This window comes from Passer domesticus, chromosome 1 (assembly GCF_036417665.1).
Source record: "Passer domesticus isolate bPasDom1 chromosome 1, bPasDom1.hap1, whole genome shotgun sequence".
NCBI classification, from domain to species: Eukaryota; Metazoa; Chordata; class Aves; order Passeriformes; family Passeridae; genus Passer; species Passer domesticus.
In genome coordinates this window covers 134,866,383-134,892,277 of record NC_087474.1, presented here as the reverse complement: position 1 = coordinate 134,892,277, position 25,895 = coordinate 134,866,383, and the positions used below count along the sequence as shown (strand labels likewise).

Genomic DNA, 25,895 nt, shown 5'->3' with positions numbered 1-25,895 from the left:
TTATTTTACTACACAATTAGATTTTCATTTATCCTAAGTTTACAGTTATCCAAAATTGTGCATGTGTATGAGTGTTCTGAAAGACTGAATATCAGAGACTTGGTGTCTTCCAACTAATAGCTCAGTAATAGAAGCTACTACCTTTTCCATAAGAGGAATTTTTATATTAAGGTGTATATTAGCGATTCCATTAAATGTTCATATTCCAAAACTACAATGATTAAATTGTTGCTACTACTAATAAAGGAAAAACATATTACAAACTGTAAGTCTGAAAATTATTCATTACAAGAAGCAATGAAAGCTGAAAGTTCTAAAGGCAAAGCCTTCTATGAAACTCAACACTGAATAAGACTGAGCAAAGTATTTTTTTAGAAAAAAATCCTCCCTACTTAATGTAAGAATGTTTCAGAAAACTGCTCATTAAATACAGGGAAAGTTGTCACATCACACAGAAATAAATGAGCATAGCACTACAGAGCCTTTTGTCCCTACTCCAGATCACAACCCCAAGAGTGAACACAGGCCAGGCTGATTGTTAAGTAAATGTGGAGCATGCAAGCAATCCCTGCTATCAGCCCTTGGGTTGCATATTGAGGATCTGGCAAAGTTCCATTTCATGCCTTGTTGGTTCCTCCAGGCTTTAAATATAAGAACCCCAGAACCTGTCTTAGACAGTGGTATTTGACCCTAAGCGATCACTGTGCACTACAATCAACTTCTGTGTCTGTTACACAGTAATTCGGCCCATCTACCACAGAGGGAAAAGTCTGTGACTCATAGATCCATCAGTGATCTCGTATACTTTCACAGAAACTTCCAAAAATACTTTTTAATGATGATTCACTGATTCAAGAACACTGATTCAATTTTTATCATGATTTTATCCCACTGCTCTTAATAAATTCTCCATGTTCCAGAAGCTATCAAATACAGCATGCACAGACGAGAGATTCAAGGTGACCTATCTATTTAATATCTCCATACATATCATCTTTGCAAAAAGTAAAAATGCTGAATAAAAAAACTCACCTCTAGTTCCTTTTCATCAAAATAATGCAGCCATTGTAGAGGAACTACTTCATTAAAACCATCAAGAAAAGCTTTGGTTTGTTCTCTAACTCCCCGAGAAAATCGCCACTCTGCCATTAGCCTGGGATAGAACAAAACCAAACAGGTATTAAACATCAATTAACATTCAACATGAAGAAGTTCAAACACATAGGATTGTGTATGTGTTCCCATCACGTAAGAAACCCTCAAGTTTCACTTCTTACACTGTTCAATTCCATTAACTATAAGGAACCTACTATACTATATTATCACAAATCTTCACATTTAGATAATAATGGAGTAGCAAGATGTAACTTAGATTACCATTCCAGTTAAAAAGAAATATTATTATTAACCTTCATTTATCTATATACTATAGAAACTGTTTCTCTGAGAAACTGAAGACCACTAATTTAAGTGGAAACTTTATGTGCAGCACTGGACATACACTGCATCACAGAAAAGGGTGTGTGTACATCTGCTTTTGAGATCACTGAATAGACACATCAGAAAAGAGGTTCAGAAAAAGAAGGGCAGATAAAACTAGGAAATAAGCAGAAAAGAGTAGTAGAAAGAGTTTAAAAAACAGTTGAAATCACAGCATGTTACACACCGTTCTGAATTTCAGTTTCCACATTTATAGCAAAGTTCTAAACTATTTTAGGATCTTCTGTCAAATAGACAACTTCCCTCTACCTGGATTTGTTACCCAAAGTTACTGAAAACAAGCTTTCTCATTTCAGTTTCACATGTTCTCTCATGTACATATAAGAGCCTCACAGGTCATCTTCTCTACACATGGTATCCTTTTGTACCAACCAGTTGTGTATCAAGATAGCAACATGTACCAAGGTACCATTTCAATAACAGTGACAAGAATTACATAGTAACATAGGAAGAAAAAGTAAAGTAACAAAACAAAACCAAACCAACAGAAACCAACATGTCAAAAAAGACTAGAGCAACAGGAGAAATACGGAACACTTTTTTCAGCATCTACACCTTCCTACCCAATATATTCTTCTTTGTTCTCCTCAGTTACCAAGATATTTGAACCTCCTGATTTCAGTTCATGTGAGGTTACTTTTCCTAAGAGCTCCATATCCACACAGAAGTACATTTCCAAGTTACACTCCTCAATGTTATTATCCCTGGATGAAAAGAAAAAAAATATTGCAATGAATTGTAGGTGAACAAAAAAATCCATAATATATCAAACGCACATACAAAAAAATAAACTACGAACCTTATCCAAATTAGGGAGTTGTAAAATTCAGTATCAATAGATTCCAGGTCTTTAATAGTAAGCTTTTTGCTCAGCATTCGTTTGTAGAAAGGCAGAGAAAAACCAGTGTCAATAAATTTCCCATGAAACAATGCCTGTTGAACAGAAAAATATGTTTCATTTTTATTGAACTACTGAATTATTAAAGTGTTTCTGGACTTGAAGTCTTTATTTTCTTTCTCCTTCAAATAATGAAAAGCACTAAATAGCAGTGGCAGCTTTATAAAGTCATATTTATAAAGAACAAAACATTAAATTAAATGGGAAGCAAAAAAATGGACAAAATTTATCCAAGCATATGCTATTACAATTTAGTAATCCTTTGATTAAAAATAAAATTTCTCATAAAAGGACTTCATCCCTTCTTCCCTTAGTTATGTGAATAGGCATAATTGCAAAATGTTACTTTATCCTACTTGATCAGAATACTACATCCTACTTGAATATTACTGCCATTTTTTACTACATACATACATCCAGCAACATCATCATTTACAGAATGCTACTGCAGCTTGTAAGAAAGAGCTTTGGGAACCACATTTTTTTATAGGTAAGTAACAGAACTGAGGAATTAAATTATCCACAAAACTGAAAAAAAACCCAAACCCAAAACATGGTCACACTTGTCTCACCACACATGCACATAGGGTGTAAGCTGAATTATAATAGTACTGAAGCCCAGCATCACACACATACACACACACAGAGTGTTAACCCCTACACTGACTCAGTGCATCTCGGATATCACAGAACACAACCATAACCATGAAAACCCTTTCTTCCCCTCAGCTTTATCAAGTACACATTCTCCACTAAAACAGCTCTTTAAAAAAAAAAAAAAACATCCTAAACATAAGCCATGTATGGCATTCATTGCTTCTCCTCCCTCTCAGCTGAAATTCTGTGAGCAGAAAAGCCAATTAACAGCCCATTTCCTCTAGGCTCCATCTTTTTTCCCCACCTAATTTACCCCTTTTAGGCTTAATCTATTATGCATTTTCTTCTGCTTAAGGAGACCTTGAAGAGGTTCTCTTAAAGGCCTGTATTTATTTGTTTGTTTATATATACATCTATTTACTTTTAAACTAGTTTATTCTTCTCATGGGAAGTTGACCTGGTAGAAATTCCATGTCAAGTACAGCATCTGGGTATCTGATTTCCTGCTTTTGCAAAATTAAGCTCTTAAAAATCACATTATTTGATGTGTATGATAAGCTTACAGCAAGATATAAAAGTTGCCTCAGCCAACTTAATTTAACAGGTTTTTATTACGAAGCAATATGTGTATTCTTTATGTTTAATCCTGTTTCAGTTGAAAACAACTGTGGCTACTTCAGTACTTAAAATTAAAAATCTCACTACTATTTTAGAACTGTGAGAAGAACAGAAACTGCCACTTCATTTCCCAGTTGCATTATTACCTGAGCTATCTTAAGCCACTAGAGGGTATCCCAGGAAGCACTGTAGAAAGCTCCATCCAGTATAAACCATGAATACTCAAACCTTGCAACAGACCACATCAGGCAGCATTACACAGGTCTCTCTCTTGCCCCGCATAGAGAATTTAAAATATAAACACATAAATACTTCAGGAAATAAAAGTTTGTCTTTTAATTAATTAATTACTTTAATTAAGTTCTCTACTATGATCTGTACTGTTATGAAATAGCTTTCCTAAAGTTAACATTTCTTACAGACAGGATCAAAAATCACCAGCAAAGAAACACTGGCTCTAGCATCTAACTGGCTTTATCACACCTTCTTGCTAAGCAGCCCTGTAACTTGCTGAGGACTCTAAAATAAAGAAAAAAGGTGGCAGCCTATTGAAAGGTAAACCCAATGAGGTAAATTTTCAACACAAAAATTGTGAACTCAGCCATAAAACACTTGAAATCAGAGATGTTATTGTCATAGCTGAATACATTTCTTAAGAAGCACCTATAAGAAAAGCAGAACTAAGAAACCACCCAAACCTAATTTATTTTAAGCCTGAAAGTATTTTTTCATTTATATTATGCTTGGCTTGTGTTTATTCTAATTTTGTACAAAAAGCCTGAACAACATGAGGTAACAGACCCTTCAGTATGAAAATGCACTTGTATCTACTCTTTTTGGTTTCACTATTCACCAGGTTGAGGGATGTTGCTGAGGACTACCTGTAGACATGATGATTATGTGGAAAGATGACTGTATCACTACATGGAGAGAAAGAAATGTGACAGAACAGGAGTCACTATAGAAGACCGAGTCAGTGATACCGAAGAAATGACACAACATGCCTGATCAGCTTGTAGTTTAAGAGAAATCAGATGGCAGAGAATCAGCTTCCTGACAGCTTCTGGTCTCCTCGGTATCTGATTTTTATATACATTTAAATTAAGGCCCAGTATACTCTGCAAAACATTCTAACTCATTTTTTCAAATATCCTCAGGTATACCAGGTCCAACTGAGGAGCCTTTTTCAGAAAATATTTAGTCACATTTTTCAGAGCATCGGTATTCAGACACTCAGACAACAGTTTGCATGAAATACACACATCCAATTGATGAAAATAAAATATTATATCGAATGTCATATGAACTTTGATAACTCTCCCAGGAAACACGAGTGTGCAAGAGACTTAACTCTCAGGATATTGGCTCAATAAACTTATATGCCTTAATCTTCCATTTCTATAAGATTAATATAACCTTTAATAACTGTACAAACAAATACTGTTCAGGAGTAAATGTATAGCTACAGCAAATATAAAACCTTAAAAATCTAACCTACCATGGCAATAAAGCGCCCAATGAAACAGAAATATGAAAGATGGTCAGGATTGATTGTTGATGCTGGATTTATCTGCAGGCAATAGTTGCTCTTGCCAGCATATTCAAATAGGCAGTACATAGGGTTCAGTACTTCATGGGAAAGCAAGAAAAACCATTCTCTAAGGAAAAAAAAACATGTATACACATAAAAACCATCAAATACAGATGTTTATCACCATTCCCCCTAGGTAACCAGCAAAATGGTCAAAATATATGCAAACTTTGAAAAATAATATAAACAGTGTTGTATTAGAATCACAGAATAATATATGGTATTATATATTTCTTTAAATATAGAAAATTAATTATCAGAACAAATAATGTTAGAAAATCATGGTTTCCAAAGTTTAGAAATTATAGTTAAGATTTTCATCTTAAAGACACCCTCACAGCACAGGTTTTAGCTGCCTATCAGTAACATCTTTTCTTACACAGTCCCTGCCTCAACCTGTACACAGCATTTACCCTGCTCATGCCTACTTTACTGTCTACAACTCACATTTTTACTCAAAAAAATCACAGATTGTTCCATGCTTATTATAAACAACTTAGATAAAACAAAACAAAACAAATTGAAACCTCAGCACACCTTATTTGCTTTTCCAGTCTGACAGCAAAACACATACTGAGTTACTGTTAACAAATTACCATGCGTTGGTTAAGCCTACATGACATTACAGTGTAGAAGTATCTTTCTGCTGAGGTTAAATGAGTGCATGTTTTTCACCACCTCAATTTTTTTCAACTCAGCTGATCTGAAATAATACTAGAATCTGGTATTCAGTGTTCAGATAGGTGATTTTGATAATATTTCTTTCTTTATAATATTTGCATATAGTATTTTCAGAGAAAGTCATACATACTCAGGGGCTTTTGTCTCAGGCAATAAATGTTTGGTACTAAACAAGCAGGCCTAGAGATGAGCCATAAAAACAGCTGAAAGTCTGTCCCATAATAACTGTAGGGACTGAATTCCATTCTGACTGCCTTTCAGCTGTCATAGTTAAGAGGCATCTCTTCTATCCTTATATTTACCCAAGATCAAGGAATAGAAATTAGGTTTGCTGGCATATTTCTCCTAACAGTGCCATGAAACTCAAGTCATGGATCATGAGTCGCTATGATACACTTCCAACCCAAAGGCCAAGTAGAAAGAGTAAACAGAGAAAGGCAGCCAGGATCCAATAACCCTAACAGGGCTCTGTGTATCTTCCAGTAAGCATGAGAATGTTGTACAGCATTCTCGGCAAGTTTCATACTGAGACAATTACATTAACTACACAGAAACATCAAATTTAATAGGCATTTAAATGAGAACAAGTCAGATAACAAGGGAGGAATAAACTAAATCAGACAGTAACAAACAGTTGCAGAAGCAATGAATTTTTCATATCAACAGCTAAAAATTTGTCACAGGACATAATGTCAGATTGGTCCTGCTACATGCAAGGTAAAAATCTGACAGGAACAGTGAGTTTAGTTCGCTGAGAGACAGCTGATCTATATTTGTATTAATGCTGTATTTCATTAGTCAGTACATGAACATTTATTTAGTGTCACTGAAGAACTCTCAGCTCAAGTTACAATGAGATCCTGGCTGGTTCTCAGTTTCACATAAAAAATCTTGGACAAGACTTAAATAACTATGAAACTACATTGCTTATATAGTTTTTATTTATTCTCTACTTTCTTTGATTCAGGTGAATTATTCTAACATCTTCTCTGTGGAAAGATCTATGGATTATTCTGGTTCCCATCCTAAACCTATGGCCCTCACAACAGGGACCCTAACCAAACAAAGCCCATGCAAAGCAAAAATTGAATTCCTTCCTGAAATCACTCCCAAAAATCTATGTGATACTGGGTAATCAGAAGTGGAACACCATGTACCCAAAAGAAGTTTAACCTTCAGAAGCAAGCTTCCTTGCTTATAAATACTACACATTTTCACTGAATTCAGTTTTAATGCATAAAACCAGAACAAAACCAAACCAGAACATTTTTACATATAAAAAATAAAAACCAACAAAATAACCTAACAAGAAAAGTTCTATCACCTATGACCTTTCCCAGTTCCCTGGATGTACACTAATACTGAAATTTTATTCCTAGCAATAACATTTCATTGAAGTAACTGGCAGCAGTAATCAGTGGTTGTACTTTCTGTGGTCAAGAAATGAAATCTTGTCTATTGTTTTCCTGTTATCAGATTTTTCCCCTCTGAGTTCCACTTCAGATTCTAGAAAAACCTATCGTCCAGCTGTTTCACATTCCAGTGGAGCCAGCATAGTCTGTCAGTTGTTCCTTCATGCCTGCACTACTCTCCTTTCGTTTATTTCCTTTCTGTTCTTATCAGTCACAATCTGGTGTTTGCTTGCCATTTTTCCAAATAAGCAGAACACTTTATTTTCCCACAGTTCCCCCTTCTAGGAAAATTGGACTTTCTGATAGAAAGTTTATGAAATAACTCAGAGCAAATATTTCATTCCAATTTAAATATCACTCTTTGTCAAAGAACTGAAAAACTGAGACCGTAGTTTTACCAATGTGAAGTTATAACCTGTGACAATAGCCAGTGCTGCCAGTTCCACCTCCTTAATACATTTAGGGGGCCTAAAAAGGTACCTAGGGTCAGACTGCAAGAGAAATCAAGGCTAGAGTGCTATTACAAAAATAAAAACAACTTAAGAAAATTTATTTTACCTTGCCAAGCCACCATAATCCAATCCTTCTTCTCCTCTAAATATAACATATAATCTTCTCCTCAAATCATAGGGTTTTAGTGCCATAATCTATTAATAAATAAATTGATGTTATAAATTATGCATCGTTACCACATCACTCATTCAGCTTTAATTAATGTTGATACATAAATTGTATATATGTCAAATGTTACACAAATCTGAAAAGCAAGTAGACCATCTCATGGAACAAGCAATCAATGAACTACACACAAAAATACCAACTTGGACTTAAAATCCTCAAGCAGCAGACTGTTTGCAAGTGGAAGGAATATCTGGAAAGTAATGCTGTATGGGTACCCTGTTCTTACATTCTTCCTAAGGGAGTCATTATTTAAGGAAAACAGGTGAAAAGGCACTTCATCTGATATATATGATTTTTGGTTTTAGGGAAATCACTTAAAATAAGTAATTTAATTCAGACTAAGTTCAATATACTTTCATTTATAATATACTTTTTACTTATAGAGAATCCCTGCCTAGAGGTCTGTGGTGACAGCAGCAAGATTTTTCATCATTCATTCGCTACAGACTGTGAGAGCTCAAGGACTGTAAGCTTCAATTACACATTTAATCTTTGAAGGACCAAGCAGTTTTAACTGGAGAAAACAATGTATTGTAAGGTATCTAAACATCAGAAAAGCAAATCCAATGTGGTTGATGCCACAGTAGGTTAAGCTATGGAACTCCACCACAGGAAGCTGAAAATGCAAAAAGTTTACAAGGAGAGCACAGACAAGATCATAGAAGAGAAATCCCTTGAAGATTATTAAAATACTCAGAAACCACTTCAAGCTCAAGAAGCATTTCAATTGTATACAGCTGGAAAATGAAAGATCACATGGTAAAAGTATTATATACAATACTTCTTTTCTTACAGTCTTCCCTAAGAAACCCCCACCAGCTAATACCAGAGGAAGATTACTGTGCCCGAAGGACCATTAGTCTGAACTAGCTAGGGCCATTTTTGTTCTTCTGCTTTGTCTTGACAAACAAACACAATAATTTTTGCAGGCTTACTTGCTGGAAGGAATCCTCAAACAAAGTCTGTCTGGATACATTGATTTTCACGTGACTTGGCAGTGCATTGGACTGTAATCATAAGGCAATAACATTAAAAGGTAGCACGTACATTTGTAAAAACTCATATAGTTTCAATAAATAAATAAATCAGTACCTGACACAAGTAACGGAAATGAGCAAGTTTCCACCTAAAGCTACGCTCATAAGCAATCTGTGGCCCTTTATTTCTGTAAGGAAACATATTTGCAATACATTAAGCATGCAGACATCAATTCAATGTTAAACAACAGCATGAAGATCTCAAAAATACACAAAAATTGTTATTGTAAGATATGATCAACTGCAGCTGGTGGTTTGGAATGCCAGTCTTCCTTTCCACCATCCCTTGCCCTTTTTTTTTTTTTTGCAAGTCAATTTACCAAATTTGACAGAAAGACAAAAGATCAAGATGGTATCAAATCCCTATGAAATGTGTAAAAACTACAAGTAACATAAAGGAGAGACATCTAATTTACCATCTTCCCTGAAAGAGACTGCTAAGTCAGTCTTTATAAATTCAGCTGCTTCTGGAACTATGAAGGACATTCTAGTGCAACATTCTACAGGCTTGTTGAATCATAAGTCATCACTATGTTGACAGAAGTAAATCCTACCCCATATAAAAGATATTAAGAAAGCCACTCTAGTTTGGGTCAATGCTTCTAATCAAAATATTTAAAAGAAGATTTGCATGTAAACTTTTTCAGAAGTATTTAGAACAAATTGGTTTAGACATTACTGTTGGTAGAGTGTTTATCATCATAAGCAATACCCTTAAAGACCATTTGCTGTTACTTTAAAAATGCAACTATTAGTTACATTATTTCTTTATTCACATTAACCTCATTGCCCCTCCCTATTTATAAAATTATCACAATCTTGGTATTTCAAAAGTATATAAAAACTCCTGAACATCAGAGCAGTACAGCAAAATGTGTCATAGATAAAGTCACAAATAAAATTTTAAAATATATTAAACTTATAATATAAAAACTTGTTCATACTTTAGTGTGCAATTCCAGTTAAAAGTGTAGATAATTTTATAGTATGAGAAAACTTCAATATTTAATTATAAAAAGTTAAAACATTAAAAATATATTTAATTTCTCACTTACACAGAAGATTTCCCAGTACGAGGATCATTGAAGGTGGTGGTTCTCGTATTGTGATCAACAAAGTATCTGACACCTTCCCTGGTATATCTGATTTCCCAGCCCTCTGGAAGAGGGTCCTCATTTTGTAAACTGCAAAAGAAATTGCAAGCAGTGCTTTTTTCCCTGTATCATGATATAAAAGAATTAAGCAAGATCTTTTGTATCTGCACAGTCATTATACACACCTACCCTTGAGTTCGAGGGTCCTCCCACTGTGTTGTCTTTGTGTTATGATTTACAAAATACACCCTATCATTTGAATCCACTCTTCTTTCTAAGGGAAAAAAAGAAAAAAATCCATTATACAACAACTGCATTCCAAATTTCTGTAACTGCCACTTCCTGAAATCCACAGCTAATTAACTTACCCCAGCCTGGTGGTAACGGCCCAAGAGGATCATTTTCTGCTGACAACATCGAAGCCTATTTAAAAACAAGAGGACTTTCAGTTAGGCCAAATATTATTCATATTATTTTCTCAGTGTGTTCTAAGATTACCACTAGTCCTGAAGACTATTCATTCTGCAAAAAAACCCCATCATGCCATTTTTAATCTGGTTTTGCAAGGAAACTTAGATTATATAAGATACGCTTTCCACACTTGTTTTCAATGCAATGTACCCTCCCTTTCCCTTCCTACAGCAAACTTGAGTGCTAATACAAAGAGGTGCAGTTCATACAAGTTTTGAGGAAGCATGGATCAGCAGATAAGCACTAAGTTCTTGCTTAGGAACACGTTTTACCATAATAAACATTTCCAAGCACAGTCACTACTGCCAACATAGGGGGTTTTACTTCCTCAATACACAATAACTTCCCTGGATGTTTGACTATTTTCAAACACTGTCATTTTTTTAAATGCAGCTGCATTCTTATGTGGATGGATAAAATTATATCAACATACACTAAGGTTAGAAGGGGAAAAAAACGAGATTACATTATTATGCTAAGCTCATAATGTACACTAATCTTGCACAAGTCCCCAAGTACCTATCAAAAATACAAAGCATGGAAAAAAATAAATATAAAAGGCAAAAATCCCACATACTATAGGATCCATGCTCTGACTTATAACTAGAAGCATCCACCCCTAGAAATTTGTGGACACTAACTTTTAGTGTGTGTAGGTGAAGAATGGAATTTTTATATAGGGGAACCAAGCTGTGTTTTCCAAAGAGTGTCTTAGGAACTAATACTGCTTTGTATAACATTTGCAATACAAAAATATCAAATGAGAGTTTACAGGAGCAAGTTCAGGCAAAACAAATCTATGATATTTTTTCTCTGAAGGAGAAATAGATCAAGGATCAGAAGGAAATGCATTAGTTACATTCAATATCGAGCTGTGTAGTTGCTCCAGCCAGCAGCTACTACACGTGAACAGAGATTTCACCATTATTTCAGCAGCAAATGCAGTTAGTCTTTTCTGCTTTAGGAGACCACACAATCACAATAATCCTCTAACCAAAGACTTCTCTGTGATGACTGTAAAAGAATAGTGCATGAAAGGAAAAAGCTGCCTGCCAAAGAACTGAATGGTGGCACAGTTCAGATATTTCCGACCTTCTTAATGGGTCTGAGGATTTGTGTGTGGCTCCTGGCCACACAGAGCTGTATATTTAACAGAACACACTGATCTTTACCAGGCAGATTCACTTCCAAAACAACTACAATAAATTAATCCAGGTAAAAATGAAAGTCATTAAAATAACTGTATCCCATTACTTTCGTTCTTTACATAGTTTAGCTATGACCACTCAAGGTAATTGAAACATTCTCTAACTGAAGTATTCATCTACTTTTTCCCAAAAAAAAATAAAATACAGTCTCACTCAAACTGCTATATAGGCAGAGTCCTGGTATGTCACCAAAGAATGAAAAGGTAGCTATAGTTTGACCTTAACTATTCTAGAAGAAAAGTATACAGAAGCACACTGAAGTAAAAAATAAAAACACCACTCTTTCTTCAAAAACATTTCAATTTTACCTCTCAATAAACTGTGAGTTCTACCTGTGCAACAGTTACAATAGTTAGAAAACAGAATTCTAAAGAGATGCAAGCAGTCAAGTTTTCTTTTCTCTTCCTTCTGGTGTATTCTGTCTCACTAACAAATCCTCATCTATTGATTCTAAGGTCAGATAAGACATTTTAAGGAACAGGTCTGTGGTTTTCAGTAGGGTTATCCTTTAAGGAAGGAAGTAGCATAATTTAATTTTAAAAATATATTGTTCACTGAAGAATAAATGTAGCCAAAAAAAAATCTTGGCATTGGAAAAGTGAGAGTTTTCTCAGATGTATTATGTAACTGATTACCCCTAACTGATGTATTATGTAACTGATCAAAGTAGTGCACAAGTACACAAAGTTGGCCAAGCAAGAGGTTTTGGCTCAAGGTGCTTCAGCTCTGATTCTTGAATTTGGATTAGAAGTTACCAGTGTGTTTAAATACCTGAAGGAGGGTGCAAAAAGGATGGAGCCAGGCTTTTCTCACTGGTTCACAGTGGCAAGACCAGAGGCAATGGCACATACTGAAACACAGGGGCTTCCCTCTAAACATCAGGAAACACTTTTTATGGGGAGGGTGACAAAGCACTGGCCCAGGTTTCCCAGAGGACTTGTGGAGTCTCCATCCTTGGAGATATGTACAAGAAATCAGTCCTGGATGGCTGGCTCTAGATGGCCTTTCCTGAGGAAGGACATTGGACCAAATAACCTTAAGAGGTTCCTTCTATCCTTGACCATTCTACTTTTCTCTAATTGCATAAAAGAAATTGAATTTGATGCACAGCTCTGGGAGTTCTGAAAATTAGTGGTGATGCATGTTTCTCCTATTGCTAGTGACAAGATATAATGTCTAATTCCATAATGAGATGTTGAGAATTTTTAAATTAAGTACTGCAGCATCCTTTACTCAGAAGGGTGTGTGAATAAAGCCCACCAAATTTAAACTTAGGTCTGCACGTGCAAGGAGTCCTATTCCAATGAAGCTGGTTTAGACTTGTACTTCAAAGGTTTCAACTTTAAAACATTCCAGCTTTTCTGCATATCGCTTACAAAGTTTCTGGGATCAGATCATTTTTTTAAGAAGCCAAGCACAATTCTTAAAGTGTTTACAGTGGCAGTGACACACAAGCACCATCATCCTTAACTCTGAAGAAACAACTACTCTACTTATCCAGTCACAGATGGGAAAATTTGACTCAAGAAACATTCTCTATGAAGCTGCTCATATTTTCTTCAGGCAGAAGTTAGCAACCATGTGAGAGAAACGGAAAACCATGTAGGAAATTCCAGAGCTGAGCTAAATGTATAACCTTCAAAGTAAAATAATTGCCACTTGTATTAGTGAAGAAATTCTAATCATCTAATCAGTTTTTAAGGTTATTTAATGCTCAAAATTACCCCTAACAGCATTTACATTCCTTTTCAATTTAAGGGATGGTTTTAGTTGTATGTATTACTGCTGGCATTAAAAATGTTATGTAAAATGCAGTATACAAAGCTGATGTCAGGAAACAAACTTAGAAGGGAGTAATTTCTGCCTGAAAATACTTTCTGATTTTCATCCAATAAAAGGATGATTTTTAACTTTTTTCAAAATAATCAGAATCTAAATTACTGATGCTAAACATCTTTTAACACATATGGTTGAATAGTTACAAAATTCCTTTCTTTAAAGTTCAATAGCAAAAAGCATACCTATACCTCTGTACTGATTTCAAATGTTGCATACGTTACCGAATAGAGGTATCGTTGGTTGAACTGTTGCATAGCTCCCTGCAGTTGATTCCGTTGCGATTGCCATTGCTCAAAGTTCCTCACTGACTCCATCGTTGGTCGCTGCCACGTTGTCGTTCTGGTGTTGTGGTCCACATAGTAAACTCTCCCACGATCGTCAACTCTCCTTTCCCAGCTTTCAAGAAACACAGATGTTAATAGTTCATTCTTTTGGTAGTGTTACTAACCAATTTTCTCTTTATGCAAAATTCCTAGGTGGTACTTAAATGAACTACTGGAGTCACAAGCATGATTTCCATTTCTAAAGGACACAAAAGTACCTCAACTTAATTGGTACATGAACAACCACAATGAGCATACACAGACTTCAAGCAATTGCCTGCTGAGCTCTCTGTCACCTCATCCTTAACTTTACAAACACCTGTGACTGCAAGTAATGTTGGCAGACTTCACAGAGAACACTTTGCTGGGAAATCTGAGGTTTGGAACCCGTGCACTACACTTAGTGCTGCCACTTAAATGAAGGCAATCAAATATGCATTATGTCATGCATTAGTTTTAAAGGAAGAATAAAATATTTTAATAGCTGTATTTGAACAAGTGATCAAAACTAGTGACATATCCAGTATCAACATTCCTGTAACAATAGCTGTAATTAATATCGTTAAATGAAAGCTAGAATATCTTAATATATGATACAGAATACAGTTTTGATGAGCTGCTGTTTGTTTCCAGTAACATATGAACAAACAAAATTATAGTAAGTTTATCATATTTAATTCAAAAAGTCTACATTACCCAGGAGGTAAGGGCTGTGGTCTTTCCCATGTTGTAGTTCGTGTATTGTGATCAACATAATAGGTTCTACCATGAGGATCCTTTCTTTGCTCCCACCTTCAAGACAAAGAGACTTGCACATAAGTGAAGATGCAAATATTTCCTTGGGACTTCCCCTAAGACAAAAAAGTATCTTGGCATTGAATAAAAATACCATGGCCCAAAACCCATTCTCGAACATCAAAAACAAACCACACCAGAATACAGATCAATTACTTCCTATTTCAATGATATCACCATAAAGACTTAAAAGGATTTAGCACATAATGAGCATACATCAATATTCACAAGCATTTTTCTATTATATTTAAGTTCAGAACAAAGTCAATTAATTTTGCTTGGATGCTAAAAAAAACTCATTCCAAAAGTGCTTAGAGAGATGCATTCTTTGCATTTCTAAGTTCATCTCTCTCAAAAAAATAAGAGCCTTTACTCACATTTTGAAGTTCTGTTCCCTATATCCAACAAACAGCATCTTTCAGAGTAAACCTGAAGTTTGTGCTATTAGCTCTTTTTTTCTGTGTTTCTATTTCTTGTCCTGGTGAATTCTGTATCTGATATCCCTGGGGATTACTTTGTTTTGCAAAACAATCTTACAGTGAAGATGGAGCTAGGCCAACAGCTGAAGTTTCATAATGCTGAGAACTACCACAATGCAATAAAAGTATGTATAAGTCAAGGAAACCAGGATACACATTAGATGAAAAGGTGATGTGCTTGTCCACAGTTGATATATATTTGTTTTTCTTACATAAACACTTAATTAGTTCCTACAAATGTAGGCAGAACACCTGGCCTGCTACTACTGAAGACTACTAAGGCAATTTCTAACAATCTAGTAAAATTAAAATATTCCAGCTCTTCTTAGCACATACCTACATACACATCACATCTTATTTTTAACTATAACATTATTGAACTCATTCTTACAGAGCAAGCACCTACAAGCATTTTTAGTCTAGTCATTTTCACTTTGTGCTTTGGTCCCTACTTCTAAGAAACAAAGGAATAATGAATTACAGCCAAAATAAGTTTGAAAATATCAAATGAAAAGACTTCACATCTCTTACATCCAAGAGTTTGTCTTGTTAAGATCATAATACCATCTCAGCAAATCAGTTATCAGTTGTTACTTTCTGGGACAAGACTAGCCAGTTATAGCAGCAGTACAAATCCCATTTTAGATCAAAGAACCCCATCTCAGCCACCTGACCTGCATTTGACAATCCCTGCATAGATTTAAGTTTCTGTTTCTTTATATGCACATTTAGATGACACAAAACGATAGCATTAAAGCAAAACAACATACCCAGGTGGCAAAGGTTCTGTACTGGCAGTACCAGGCTGCTGTCTTACGGGTTCTGCAGACGCACTTGGTGTGGAGGAGGATTCCCTCGGCTTTGCCGCATCTGCTGCTGTGCTGCTTCGAGCATTAGGCTGAGCACACTCTGTTGCAGCTGCAGGTTCTAGTCCAGCAGACACAACAGGTAATGCAGAAGTGTGGCTTTCAGAACAACCAGCTGCTTCTGCTGCTGACTGAGGTTCTGCTGTATCATTAGTGCAATCTGCTGAAGACACAGGAGCTTCGACTGAACCCGTCGGAGCCTCAGAGACAGAGGAACTGCCAGCTTCAGGTGCAGAGGCAGATGACTCACCATTAACTGAGAAATGGGAAATAACATTTGTGTGTCAGAATCTGATGAGATTTACTTTTCAAATAACCAACTTCCAAAGTAAAAGACTTGGAAGGAATGTGTTTAAGTTGCACCTATATGCCATAAGCAGCACTGTTGGCTAAGATGACAAAAAGTCACAACACACTTGCCTTCAGTTAAAACTTACAGTTTGAAAGCCATTCTCTGGACTTACCTGTTACATAGGGATATATTTATATACAGATATAAATAAAATTATTTATTAGTTTCTCCATGTCTTGGTCAACTCAATGTTGTACCTCAGTCTAGATTAGCAAGAAGTACCCATCTGCTTTCTACAAAACTGTACAGCCTTTTTGTAAAACTCTGAACTTATATTCAAGTTCAAAAAAGAATCTTGATCAGTATGACATGAAAACAAGCATTAGAAGATTATGAGATTTGGAAAACTATGAAGCATTTCCTACAGATAATTTATTTTCTTTTTCAGAGCTGAGGTACCAAACCCTACAATTAACTCTACACCTGTGCAACTTGGAAAAAAAATCCCCCTCCAACAGAGGGGGGATAAAGAAATAAATAAAATAGATAAAAATATAATCCAATAGATTAGATTAGAAAATAGAAATAAATAAAATATATAAAAATAGAATAAAAACTATTATTGGCTAACACAAACTTACACAGTTTAGAATTACAAAGTAAATCAATTCTATCTTTTATAGAACAATAAAAATGCCATCAAACTGAAGCAAGCACAATCTCATATAAGGTTTAAAGCAGGCATGGATTTAGCAGACTAAGGAAGCTAAGAAGGCTTTATTAGTCCCAAGCCCACTTGCAAACAAGACACCAATCATCTGCAGAGCTTAACCGAACAGTCTCTCAGTACATCAAGATCTTGTCTAACTCAGACAAGCGACATCAGCTACAGCAGTCTGTAGGATACCCATTAAAAGTCAAGGCCCTATAAAAAACAGTGCAACATCATTCAGCACTTTCATTTTCTGCACCACTAATTAACATCATACAGTGACAATTCTATTTATACTTAGTAGCTTGTATCTGTTTTAGAGTTGCAACAATTTTCTATGAACTAAGGATATGCAACACATGCTTCAACCAATTTTCTTACCTTACAGTATATTATCATCTTACCCTGCTAAGGACTGAAATTAATTTAATTCTATACCCTTTACCTTATTGATACAAATTTGCAAAATTTAATCTCACATACTGCCTATAAAATATTGCTGCACTATTTGAAAGAGTTCACTTGTTTAATTCTGTCACCAGAATTTAAATTGGCAAGTCAGTTTCCTTAAAGAATTATCACTGCACCATATGAATTTTCTTAATATGCATAAGCATGATTTTACAAGCAACACATTTTTAAGTTCTACAAAGACACTACTTTTTGAACAAAACTTTTCCAGGGTAACACACACTGCTTCCAGATGGCACAAAATAAATTAACTACATTAAGACATAACAAGATTTTATATTGTTTCAGCATGACATGAAAACTATGAACAATTTTGATCAAGTTTCCTCAAATTTCTGCTTATACTAGCAAAAATTTAATTTACACCAAAAAAAAGCCAACTGAAATTTCAACTTCCATTTTAAAAATCCAACTCATCCACACTGAAGTGTGAATAGAATTACATAAAAAAGTTAAAGCAAAATAATGAACAAATCATCTGCTCTATTATTAAGTTCATCTCCAAAACAGATGTATAAAGCATTACATCAGACGATTACTTCACCAATTATGCCTAAAACAGCAATTCCGGCAACATCACATAAAATTCCAATCCTGCCAAAGTACAACAGCCGAGAAAAAAGTGTCATCAAAAAATGCCAGAGATCTGTTTTATGCCTTGCCTTAAAAACATCTTCATCCACTGGCAGAGTAGTTGATTACTCCTATATCAATGCCTCAGTGCAAGGTCAGTGATGATTTCATCAATATTACCACTTGAACAAATCAATTATTTTTCAATTACCCTATCCTAATACAGATTCCAAATGGCTCTCTCTTCTGTTGAAGAAAAAGGGAGCAATGCCTCAATAATATATATGCCCTCTAGCCTTGAGCTGAAAAGAGAGGGGAATCAAATTAAAGTTCTCCAAATAGCGAAAAGCTTCAGAGAAAGCTTAATTTAATTATTACTTTTTAAAGTTCATAATTCTTTCTGTTATCTTCCAACCATACCAATATTTTCCAGTCTATTACAGAGAGTATGACAATCTCTATTCTACCACTTAGTAACAACTTGCCTATTTCTATTTAGGGTTTTCTTTTCTCTCTGCTATCACTGTAACCTCTCCCAAACAGCTGAGAAAAGACAAAGGGCTTACAAAGCAGAGTCATTATTAGATGCCAGAGGAATAAAAATCAAAAAACCCTTTTTTCAAATCAAAAAACTAGTTTCAGTGAACCAAGAGTAAACTGTAGTCAGAATCAAGTTTTGTGTTTAAGAGGAAAACAAAATTCAGTATTTGCCACTACCTCTTTCTAAATGGAATTTTTGAAAAAAATTGAAGGCACAGAAAGTCTGCAAGAGATCTTGGCTCAGAGCACAGCAGTTCTCTGCCTGAATCAAATTTATGTAATGTCAGGAAAAATTTAACCATAGTTACTCAAATTAATTTTGAAAGAAACCTGATTTTTCCTCCAGACAAACAGTAATATGGTTTCATCATCCGAGACAGAAAAATGGAAGACACTTTAATCTTCCTTCATCAGAGAAAAGAACTTACGATAAAGTGTGAAACTCAATATATTTAAGAATGGATCTACTGCAAAAAATTTTACAGAAGTGGACACATGAAGTTATAAATTCAAGCCACATCCTTTCAGTACTTTTGAATTCCAACAAAAACTTTATAGAAAAAGTAGCTTGAGATACAATTAGACAAAAAAGCCTCATGGAACACGTTCCCATAACTCCCCCACTCTTACCAGTGCTGTTGACAGGCTGAGCTTCGAGTGGTTTTGGTACTGGAGTATTTTTGGGTCTGGCTGCAACATGATTAGGAGATGGTGTGCTGTCTCCATTAACAGCTTCTACACAGGACGTATTCTGTATTACAGAGCTGGAAGGTACTTGATTGTCTATCCCATTAGAAATGTCACAAGCAGATCTTGGTAAAAATAAAAGATGATTTTAGGTTACTATAAGCAACATGTTAAACAGTCATGCAACTAAATTAAATGCTACACTAAACCATGCCATAGAAACAAATGCTGGTAAATTCACAACTGTTTATAGCATGGTGTTTGCAGCCTAGTTAATTGTTTTGGTCTCACACTTGACTGTTAAGGAAAAGGCAAGAATTGGTTTTGAGGATTTCAGATGCTTTTAAAAGGTAAGACTTTTTCCATTTTCACTTTCTCTTTTACTTTTAATTACATATTAGAATTGAATTGAACAGACTGATGCACCTGCTGCATCTTCCAAAATGGCCTTAGGGACCCTTCCAAAGTGCAGCTAAGAGCAGAAAAGCTTTTTCTGTCATTAAGCAAGAGGAAGAGCTGGTTTTGTCAGTCATATCACTAAAAACACTCATAACATAAGAAAGCAACAAAGTTCTCCCTCAGTAAAAGGAAAATAATATGAGCTTCTCTATGCATTAGCAGGATGAGCTCTCTGCTTATTGGCAGATGAGCTTCTCTATGCACAGGCACTGTGAGGTCAAATACACACAGGCAGCTCTGTGTTTACAAGGTCACGTGGAAATAAATGTATTTCAAGGGCTTGTTTTTTAAGGGTGAATGGAAAGTTTTGTTCATTTACAGTAGTACATTGGTTTTTTACTTAAATCTCTTTCAGAATGCTTAAAGGCATCCACCAGAGACACATATTTTAAAAATTACACTCAATGCCAACTACTTAGCACCTCAAGGAGTAGAGGTTAAATAGTGAAATTATTCACTATTTTATCTCACAAAAAATGTGAGAACAGTTAGAAGTCCAACTTTGTGGAGTAAGAAGGGAAGAAGCAGCATTTCCATGCTACCTTATCCAACTCCAAGGAATCAGTATAAACAGAGAATTGAAATATTATCTCTTTTCAGCTCTGGACTACAAACTCAATTTACCTTCAAAAGACATGGAGAGAAGCTACCTTAAATCTTTTATTCATCTCTTAATTTTAAAACTGTAAATCAAAACAGCTGGATAGTTGTGTGGAAAACTGCAGTAAATTAAAATATCAACATCAAAAGCAGGATCCCAGTAAGAGAGATATCTCTAGCAACAATAGCTGAATGAAAACAAATTATTGTTACTACTGCTTCAAAATGGTATGCAGATGTGTTTCAAATCACTTTTAGCAGTCCCAAATCTTTCTAACAAAAAAGGAAAAAGCAGAAGCATTGTTTTATTCTCTCTCCATCATCTTGAGCACCCATTAGGGAAGAGAGACAAACATCCACAAATTCAAAAAAATAATCAAGTCAAGCATACAAGGACAAATGTGTCCCTGTCACTCAAATGCATATGAACTGGATGTTTTTTCACTCCATTAGTGACAATAACTTAAACTGAAATGGGTTCACACAAGGTAACAGAGCAGACCAGTAACATTAAATTGATCTGAATTGACCTATTTGTCTTACTAGAGATGAGGGGGCAAAAAAAAATCTATTCCTACTTTCCTCCAACCAGTCCTTCAGTGGGTTAGAATGGTAGAGAAACCAAGAATTAGGCTCTTAATTGGTCTGAATATTTTTTTCTTGCCACTTCAGGAGGAAACAGGCCTTGGCCACAGCGTTACAAATATTGCTTGTGTAACTCAATACAAGTCTCTTAAGTTCCTGATTATGACCTTACAAAGGCTGAGGAGGAAGTAATTCAGGCTTTTTTTTTCCTCTTCCTTCCGTTCAGGTGCTACATTGCAAAAGGCTGGTAGACATTAATAGAAATGGTTCTTAAGCAGCAAAAGAAAATAGATTGAGTAAGTACACAAAAGTACACTGAGCCACTGCTCCCCTAATTTCTGCTGCAGCATTTTTATAGATTTCCAAATCAGTTTAACTAAACTATGTAATTATCCAAATAATGTTTCTAAAACCTGTGGCAACGTTATTTAGACCTCAACAGCTAAAATATCTCATCTTCAAAACCATAAAAAAAAATACAACAAAAAACCCACCAAAACACAAACAACCCAAGCATTTCAACTGATAGATTTGCTGATACACTTCATATTGCATAAAACACAAAAATAAATTCCAACCTGGATGAACTTCTTGCTGAAGCATCTCTGCTTTCATGTACAGCCTCGCCATTTTGCTGAACTTCTACTGAACAGTAAGAAACAAATTCAACAGAAATATTCTATTATATCTGTTTGAAATCTTAATCTAAATATTATCATCTGACTTAATTATTTTAACTTACTGGTTGCTGATGAACTGAGATTTGTAAGAGATTCTTGTTCAACAACCAAACCATCTAGCACAACAGTCAGTTCACCTGTTTGCACCATGCCACTCTTGTTTTCCAAAGAGAGTTTCAGTTGTTCTTTCACCTTCTCCACTAAAAATGGAGGAAAACGGGGTGAGTAGGGAACAAGAAGGAAAGAAGGGATAAAGGAAAAATTAAATTGTAAATAATATTAAAAGACCTTCAACACACAAATGTGATATATGTGTTTAGTTCTATAAAACTAAACATCAGAGATATTCAAATCAAAGCAGAAATCACTATGGAGCTGTATTGTATGTATATTTACACCTGCTGTGTGTAAATGCACACTTTATTTTAAAAAAGAACTGTCTGTTTACATAGTATATTCTATAGGTATGCTGAAGAATCCATGTGGATTCAATACTTTACTGTTAATGATTTCCTAGGTCTGCCATTTCCATTAAGCCCTTTGGAAATTATGCACTACTTACATAATATGTGATGGCCTAAAGTCAAACAACTTCTGAACCACACATCCAAATATTAAAAAGTCACTGGGAACCCCTCAATTTACAACCAGAGCCTATATTAATTTGTCATAGCACCTTTCAAAACACATTCTGAAAGACCACTGAAAAAAACATCTCTTTGAGGAAGAAGTAAATGCAAAGACTGCATAGAGTCCTCCCTCAATTCTACAACTATTTTTAATGAATCCTTACTAGCATTTTCACAGATTGCAACTCCAAGGATTAAACAGTAAGAGAGAATGCCTCAGGTAACCAAAAGTTAAATCAGGTACTATTTTCACTGAAAAAAATTTGAGATAACTGATGGTGCAGTAAAATAATTCAATCTGACTGACAAGCACTATACACATTTGTAGAGAGACATATATAATCCAGAGGTAAAACATGCTGGGAATGCAATGTTATTATCTCTAAATCAACTGCTACAAGTACAATATTTAAAGCTACATGTCATAAATCCAAACACAGTTGCTAGGAGTTCACATTAATCAGGTTAAAATGATTGAGACCTTTTCATATTTGTGCTCTCAGATTAAAAGATTAGTTTTTAAAGACATGCCATCATATTTCCCTCCATATGATAGCATTCCAAGTTAAATTTAAACTAGGCACTTCTATGTATTAAACTAGCTTCTCGATTTTTTTCATTCTAAGCCTGAATCATAAGTGAACAACAAACACGAAAACAGGGGAGGCTGCCATAACCTACTGCCAGACACCCCCAAGCTATTACTTGAAAGAGCAGGTGTGACAGCACAGTTGGGCAGCAGTTACCAGCAGACACACACTGCTGTGCTACAATGGATTTTAAGGGACTTCAACTCTCTTCACAGAGCAAGCACAAAGCTCTTAAATCTACAGTATTACTGATTTAGCAATGTGCCTTTTGGAAAACAGTACTATCTCGAGAAGAAACTAACCTAGCACTGAATCGTTTAACTAACATATTTTTTAATTTTTGCAAAGGGTGGTTGGTTTAACTTCTGCTCTTTTCATAGGTTTTCTTCCTAAACCAGTTGTTCTAACTGTTGGCTGCAGCTTAATTGAGCTGGCAAGAGAACTGTGAGGTGTGTGGGCAGCAATTTAATAGTCGTGGTGTTTAGCAGAAAAAGTAACCAAATTAATTCTAATATTTCTGCATTTAGAGGACTTCCTGTTCCATATTCATCAGCAAAGAACCTTTCAAGTGCTTCATTTTAGAACAGGTATAACTCAATGGATGAAGGGTACCAATCAGATTATTCTACCAGTGAATTCTTAGATAATCCAGTCAGTGTCTAACTATTGACTTGCCCAAATAAGAAACATTGCACATAAATTACTTTTGGTGCAATGTACAGCAAACTCAGTCAACCATTCCCTAAAAGAATTTGTCAAGTTGCTAGATCCTACCTCTCCTGGATCTACAGTAATAAAATGTTAAATATTTTGTCAGAAATTTGTTATAAATTTTGTTAGAAATTCGTAGAAAGTATTTAGAAATACTTTTTTGTGACTAACATTATTATAACCCAGTTACTTCTGATACAGTTTTATTATGCATAAGAAAATGTTCTGCCTAATTATGAAATTATAATACTGTTAAAGAAAATCCACTGTTTCAATTTTCTGTAAGAATCAGAAAAACTTAGCTTTTTTTTCTTTTTGGCTCTCCTTCCCCCTCAGCATTCTAAACAGTCACCTCAGGTTTATATATAAATATAACTTGTGAGAAAGGTTAACACTGGTTTAGCTGGAATTCTACTGTCAACCTGGAGTGGAATTTAAAGTGTGGATTCACCATCTTGTACTAAAGAAAAAATTTTGAAAAGCAAATCAGATATATTCTATTAAAATATTTAATATTAGAAGTTACATGGAACAATCAATCTCTAATATACTAAAAGAAAGATCACAATTGTTTCATTAATCAATGTTTTCTATTGCTCTCTGGGCAGCTAAATTATGAGGGACAAATATCCAGCATTTCTATTAGTGACTCCAGAGAAGGAAAACATGAAAAATTACACAGCTTTTCTGAAAGCTTAATTTATTTTTTTGTTACCAAATCTAAAACAGATCCTTTATCGAATTGGTTAATATTTTACTATAAAACATTGTATTTAATCACTTCTGCTTTTACTTTCAGCAACTAATACTCTACTGCTTGTTTCAAAAGTATTATATCCCATTGTTACATTTAAAATGCTTTCAATAGCACAGACATCTCTAGAAGAGACAAGTAAAGATATCAACTGAAAATCAGTTGTAATTTCATGTCTAGTTAGTAGTCTGGTTGCCAGTTTGATATATAGATTAGTAATAATAATTTTACTTTATTCAAAATATCTTTCATGATAACTTACATTTTCTATTGTGTGCTTCCAAAGCTTGTCTCAAGTCTACAGTGGCTCTTCCTAATAAAGCATCTGCTTTTAAAGTGTGGTGGCTCCACACTCTAAATTCCAGCGTAGTCTGTGGAGTCACATGCCTGCATAAAAAATACATTTTAAAAATATATATACAGATTTTCAAGAATTCATTCTTGTTATTAGGAGTATTTGAACTTTATTCACTTTCTCATTGTATTTCTTGATACTAATGAAGTGCAGTATTGTATTGCAAGGGGAAATTTTTAACTAAGAACTGCAAACACTATGATAACTCACTCAGGATGAAACTTAAAGTACATTACTATGATAGCCTATGTAATTTGAGAAGCATCAGAATAACCTACACTCAGCTGAAACCTCAGATATATAAAACAGATCTTGATTTATGAAAGGCTTATTTCCCCTATTCCTCCAGAGTTCTAGCTAAAAACTTGCATTATTTAATGTGGAGAATAAGGTGGGAAGTATATTAATCGCTGAAAAGAAAAATACTAAATATTTTTCAAAAAGGAAAAAAGCAACAAAGCATCTATTTTCAAGCAAGAGCACACTCAGCAGGTATCAGCCTGCCATGAAAGTGTTGATAAACATTTTTTGTGAATCCACAAATATGTATAAAACCATAAGGCACACTCATAGAAATCAGAGGGGAAAATTCAAATGATGAAGCCAAAGTAAAAACTGGAGGGAAACAGAAGTTAAAGGACCCAATTGCAGTAATATTATGACAAGCTTTGGCATTGACCTCTCCCCTGCTCAAGCTATGCTAGGTCCTGGAGAGTAAGTTTTGTAATACAGGGTCTAGTACTGCAAAGGTGGTCCTGGCTGTGAAAAACAGGAGTAGAAGAACTGCATTGAAAAAAGTCAAAGGCCACATATCCATCAGCATTGACCTAATATATACAGAAAGTTGTATCAGCAATGGTGAGAATAATAATATAAACTACAGGACTAACTCTACAGTCACTTGAACATGTTGGACAAGGTGGATCATTTCTGCTGAAACACAAGCAAATATATTTTGCATTTTAAAGAGGCTGCCTTCTAAGGGAGATCTTAGTAATAGAGCAGCTCAAGAAAGTAAAGGAAAAAATCCCCAACAACTACACACACCAATATATTGCTGACCCATAGAAGTGAGGAGAATTTGGTAAGCCAGAGAGGTCACTTAACCTCAAACATCATTCCAATAGCCAGAGTGTGCCAGTACCTTAAAAATAAATATAAGGGTAG

The 25,895-nt window shown here is 35.0% G+C and overlaps 1 protein-coding gene across 7 annotated transcripts in view; it reads right to left on the bottom strand.

Annotated features, from left to right (window-relative positions):
* Positions 1-25,895, bottom strand: part of WWP1 (WW domain containing E3 ubiquitin protein ligase 1) — a 57,925-nt gene that overhangs the window by 4,547 nt on the left and 27,483 nt on the right. For 3 of the 7 annotated variants that reach the window (XM_064390765.1, XM_064390800.1, XM_064390772.1), the window contains exons 4-20: positions 24,636-24,760; positions 21,752-21,889; positions 21,588-21,654; positions 19,309-19,490; positions 15,995-16,346; positions 14,647-14,742; positions 13,849-14,023; positions 10,478-10,532; positions 10,299-10,383; positions 10,071-10,199; positions 9,071-9,143; positions 8,914-8,985; positions 7,856-7,944; positions 5,112-5,271; positions 2,300-2,433; positions 2,064-2,204; positions 1,033-1,153 (exon numbers count right to left, since the gene is read on the bottom strand). In XM_064390765.1, coding sequence (XP_064246835.1) covers positions 1,033-1,153; positions 2,064-2,204; positions 2,300-2,433; positions 5,112-5,271; positions 7,856-7,944; positions 8,914-8,985; positions 9,071-9,143; positions 10,071-10,199; positions 10,299-10,383; positions 10,478-10,532; positions 13,849-14,023; positions 14,647-14,742; positions 15,995-16,346; positions 19,309-19,490; positions 21,588-21,654; positions 21,752-21,889; positions 24,636-24,760 — 2,194 coding nt within the window. The remainder of the gene's footprint in view (positions 1-1,032; positions 1,154-2,063; positions 2,205-2,299; positions 2,434-5,111; positions 5,272-7,855; positions 7,945-8,913; positions 8,986-9,070; positions 9,144-10,070; positions 10,200-10,298; positions 10,384-10,477; positions 10,533-13,848; positions 14,024-14,646; positions 14,743-15,994; positions 16,347-19,308; positions 19,491-21,587; positions 21,655-21,751; positions 21,890-24,635; positions 24,761-25,895) is intronic. The other 4 variants (XM_064390781.1, XM_064390791.1, XM_064390810.1 and 1 more) reach the window with 4 other exon arrangements.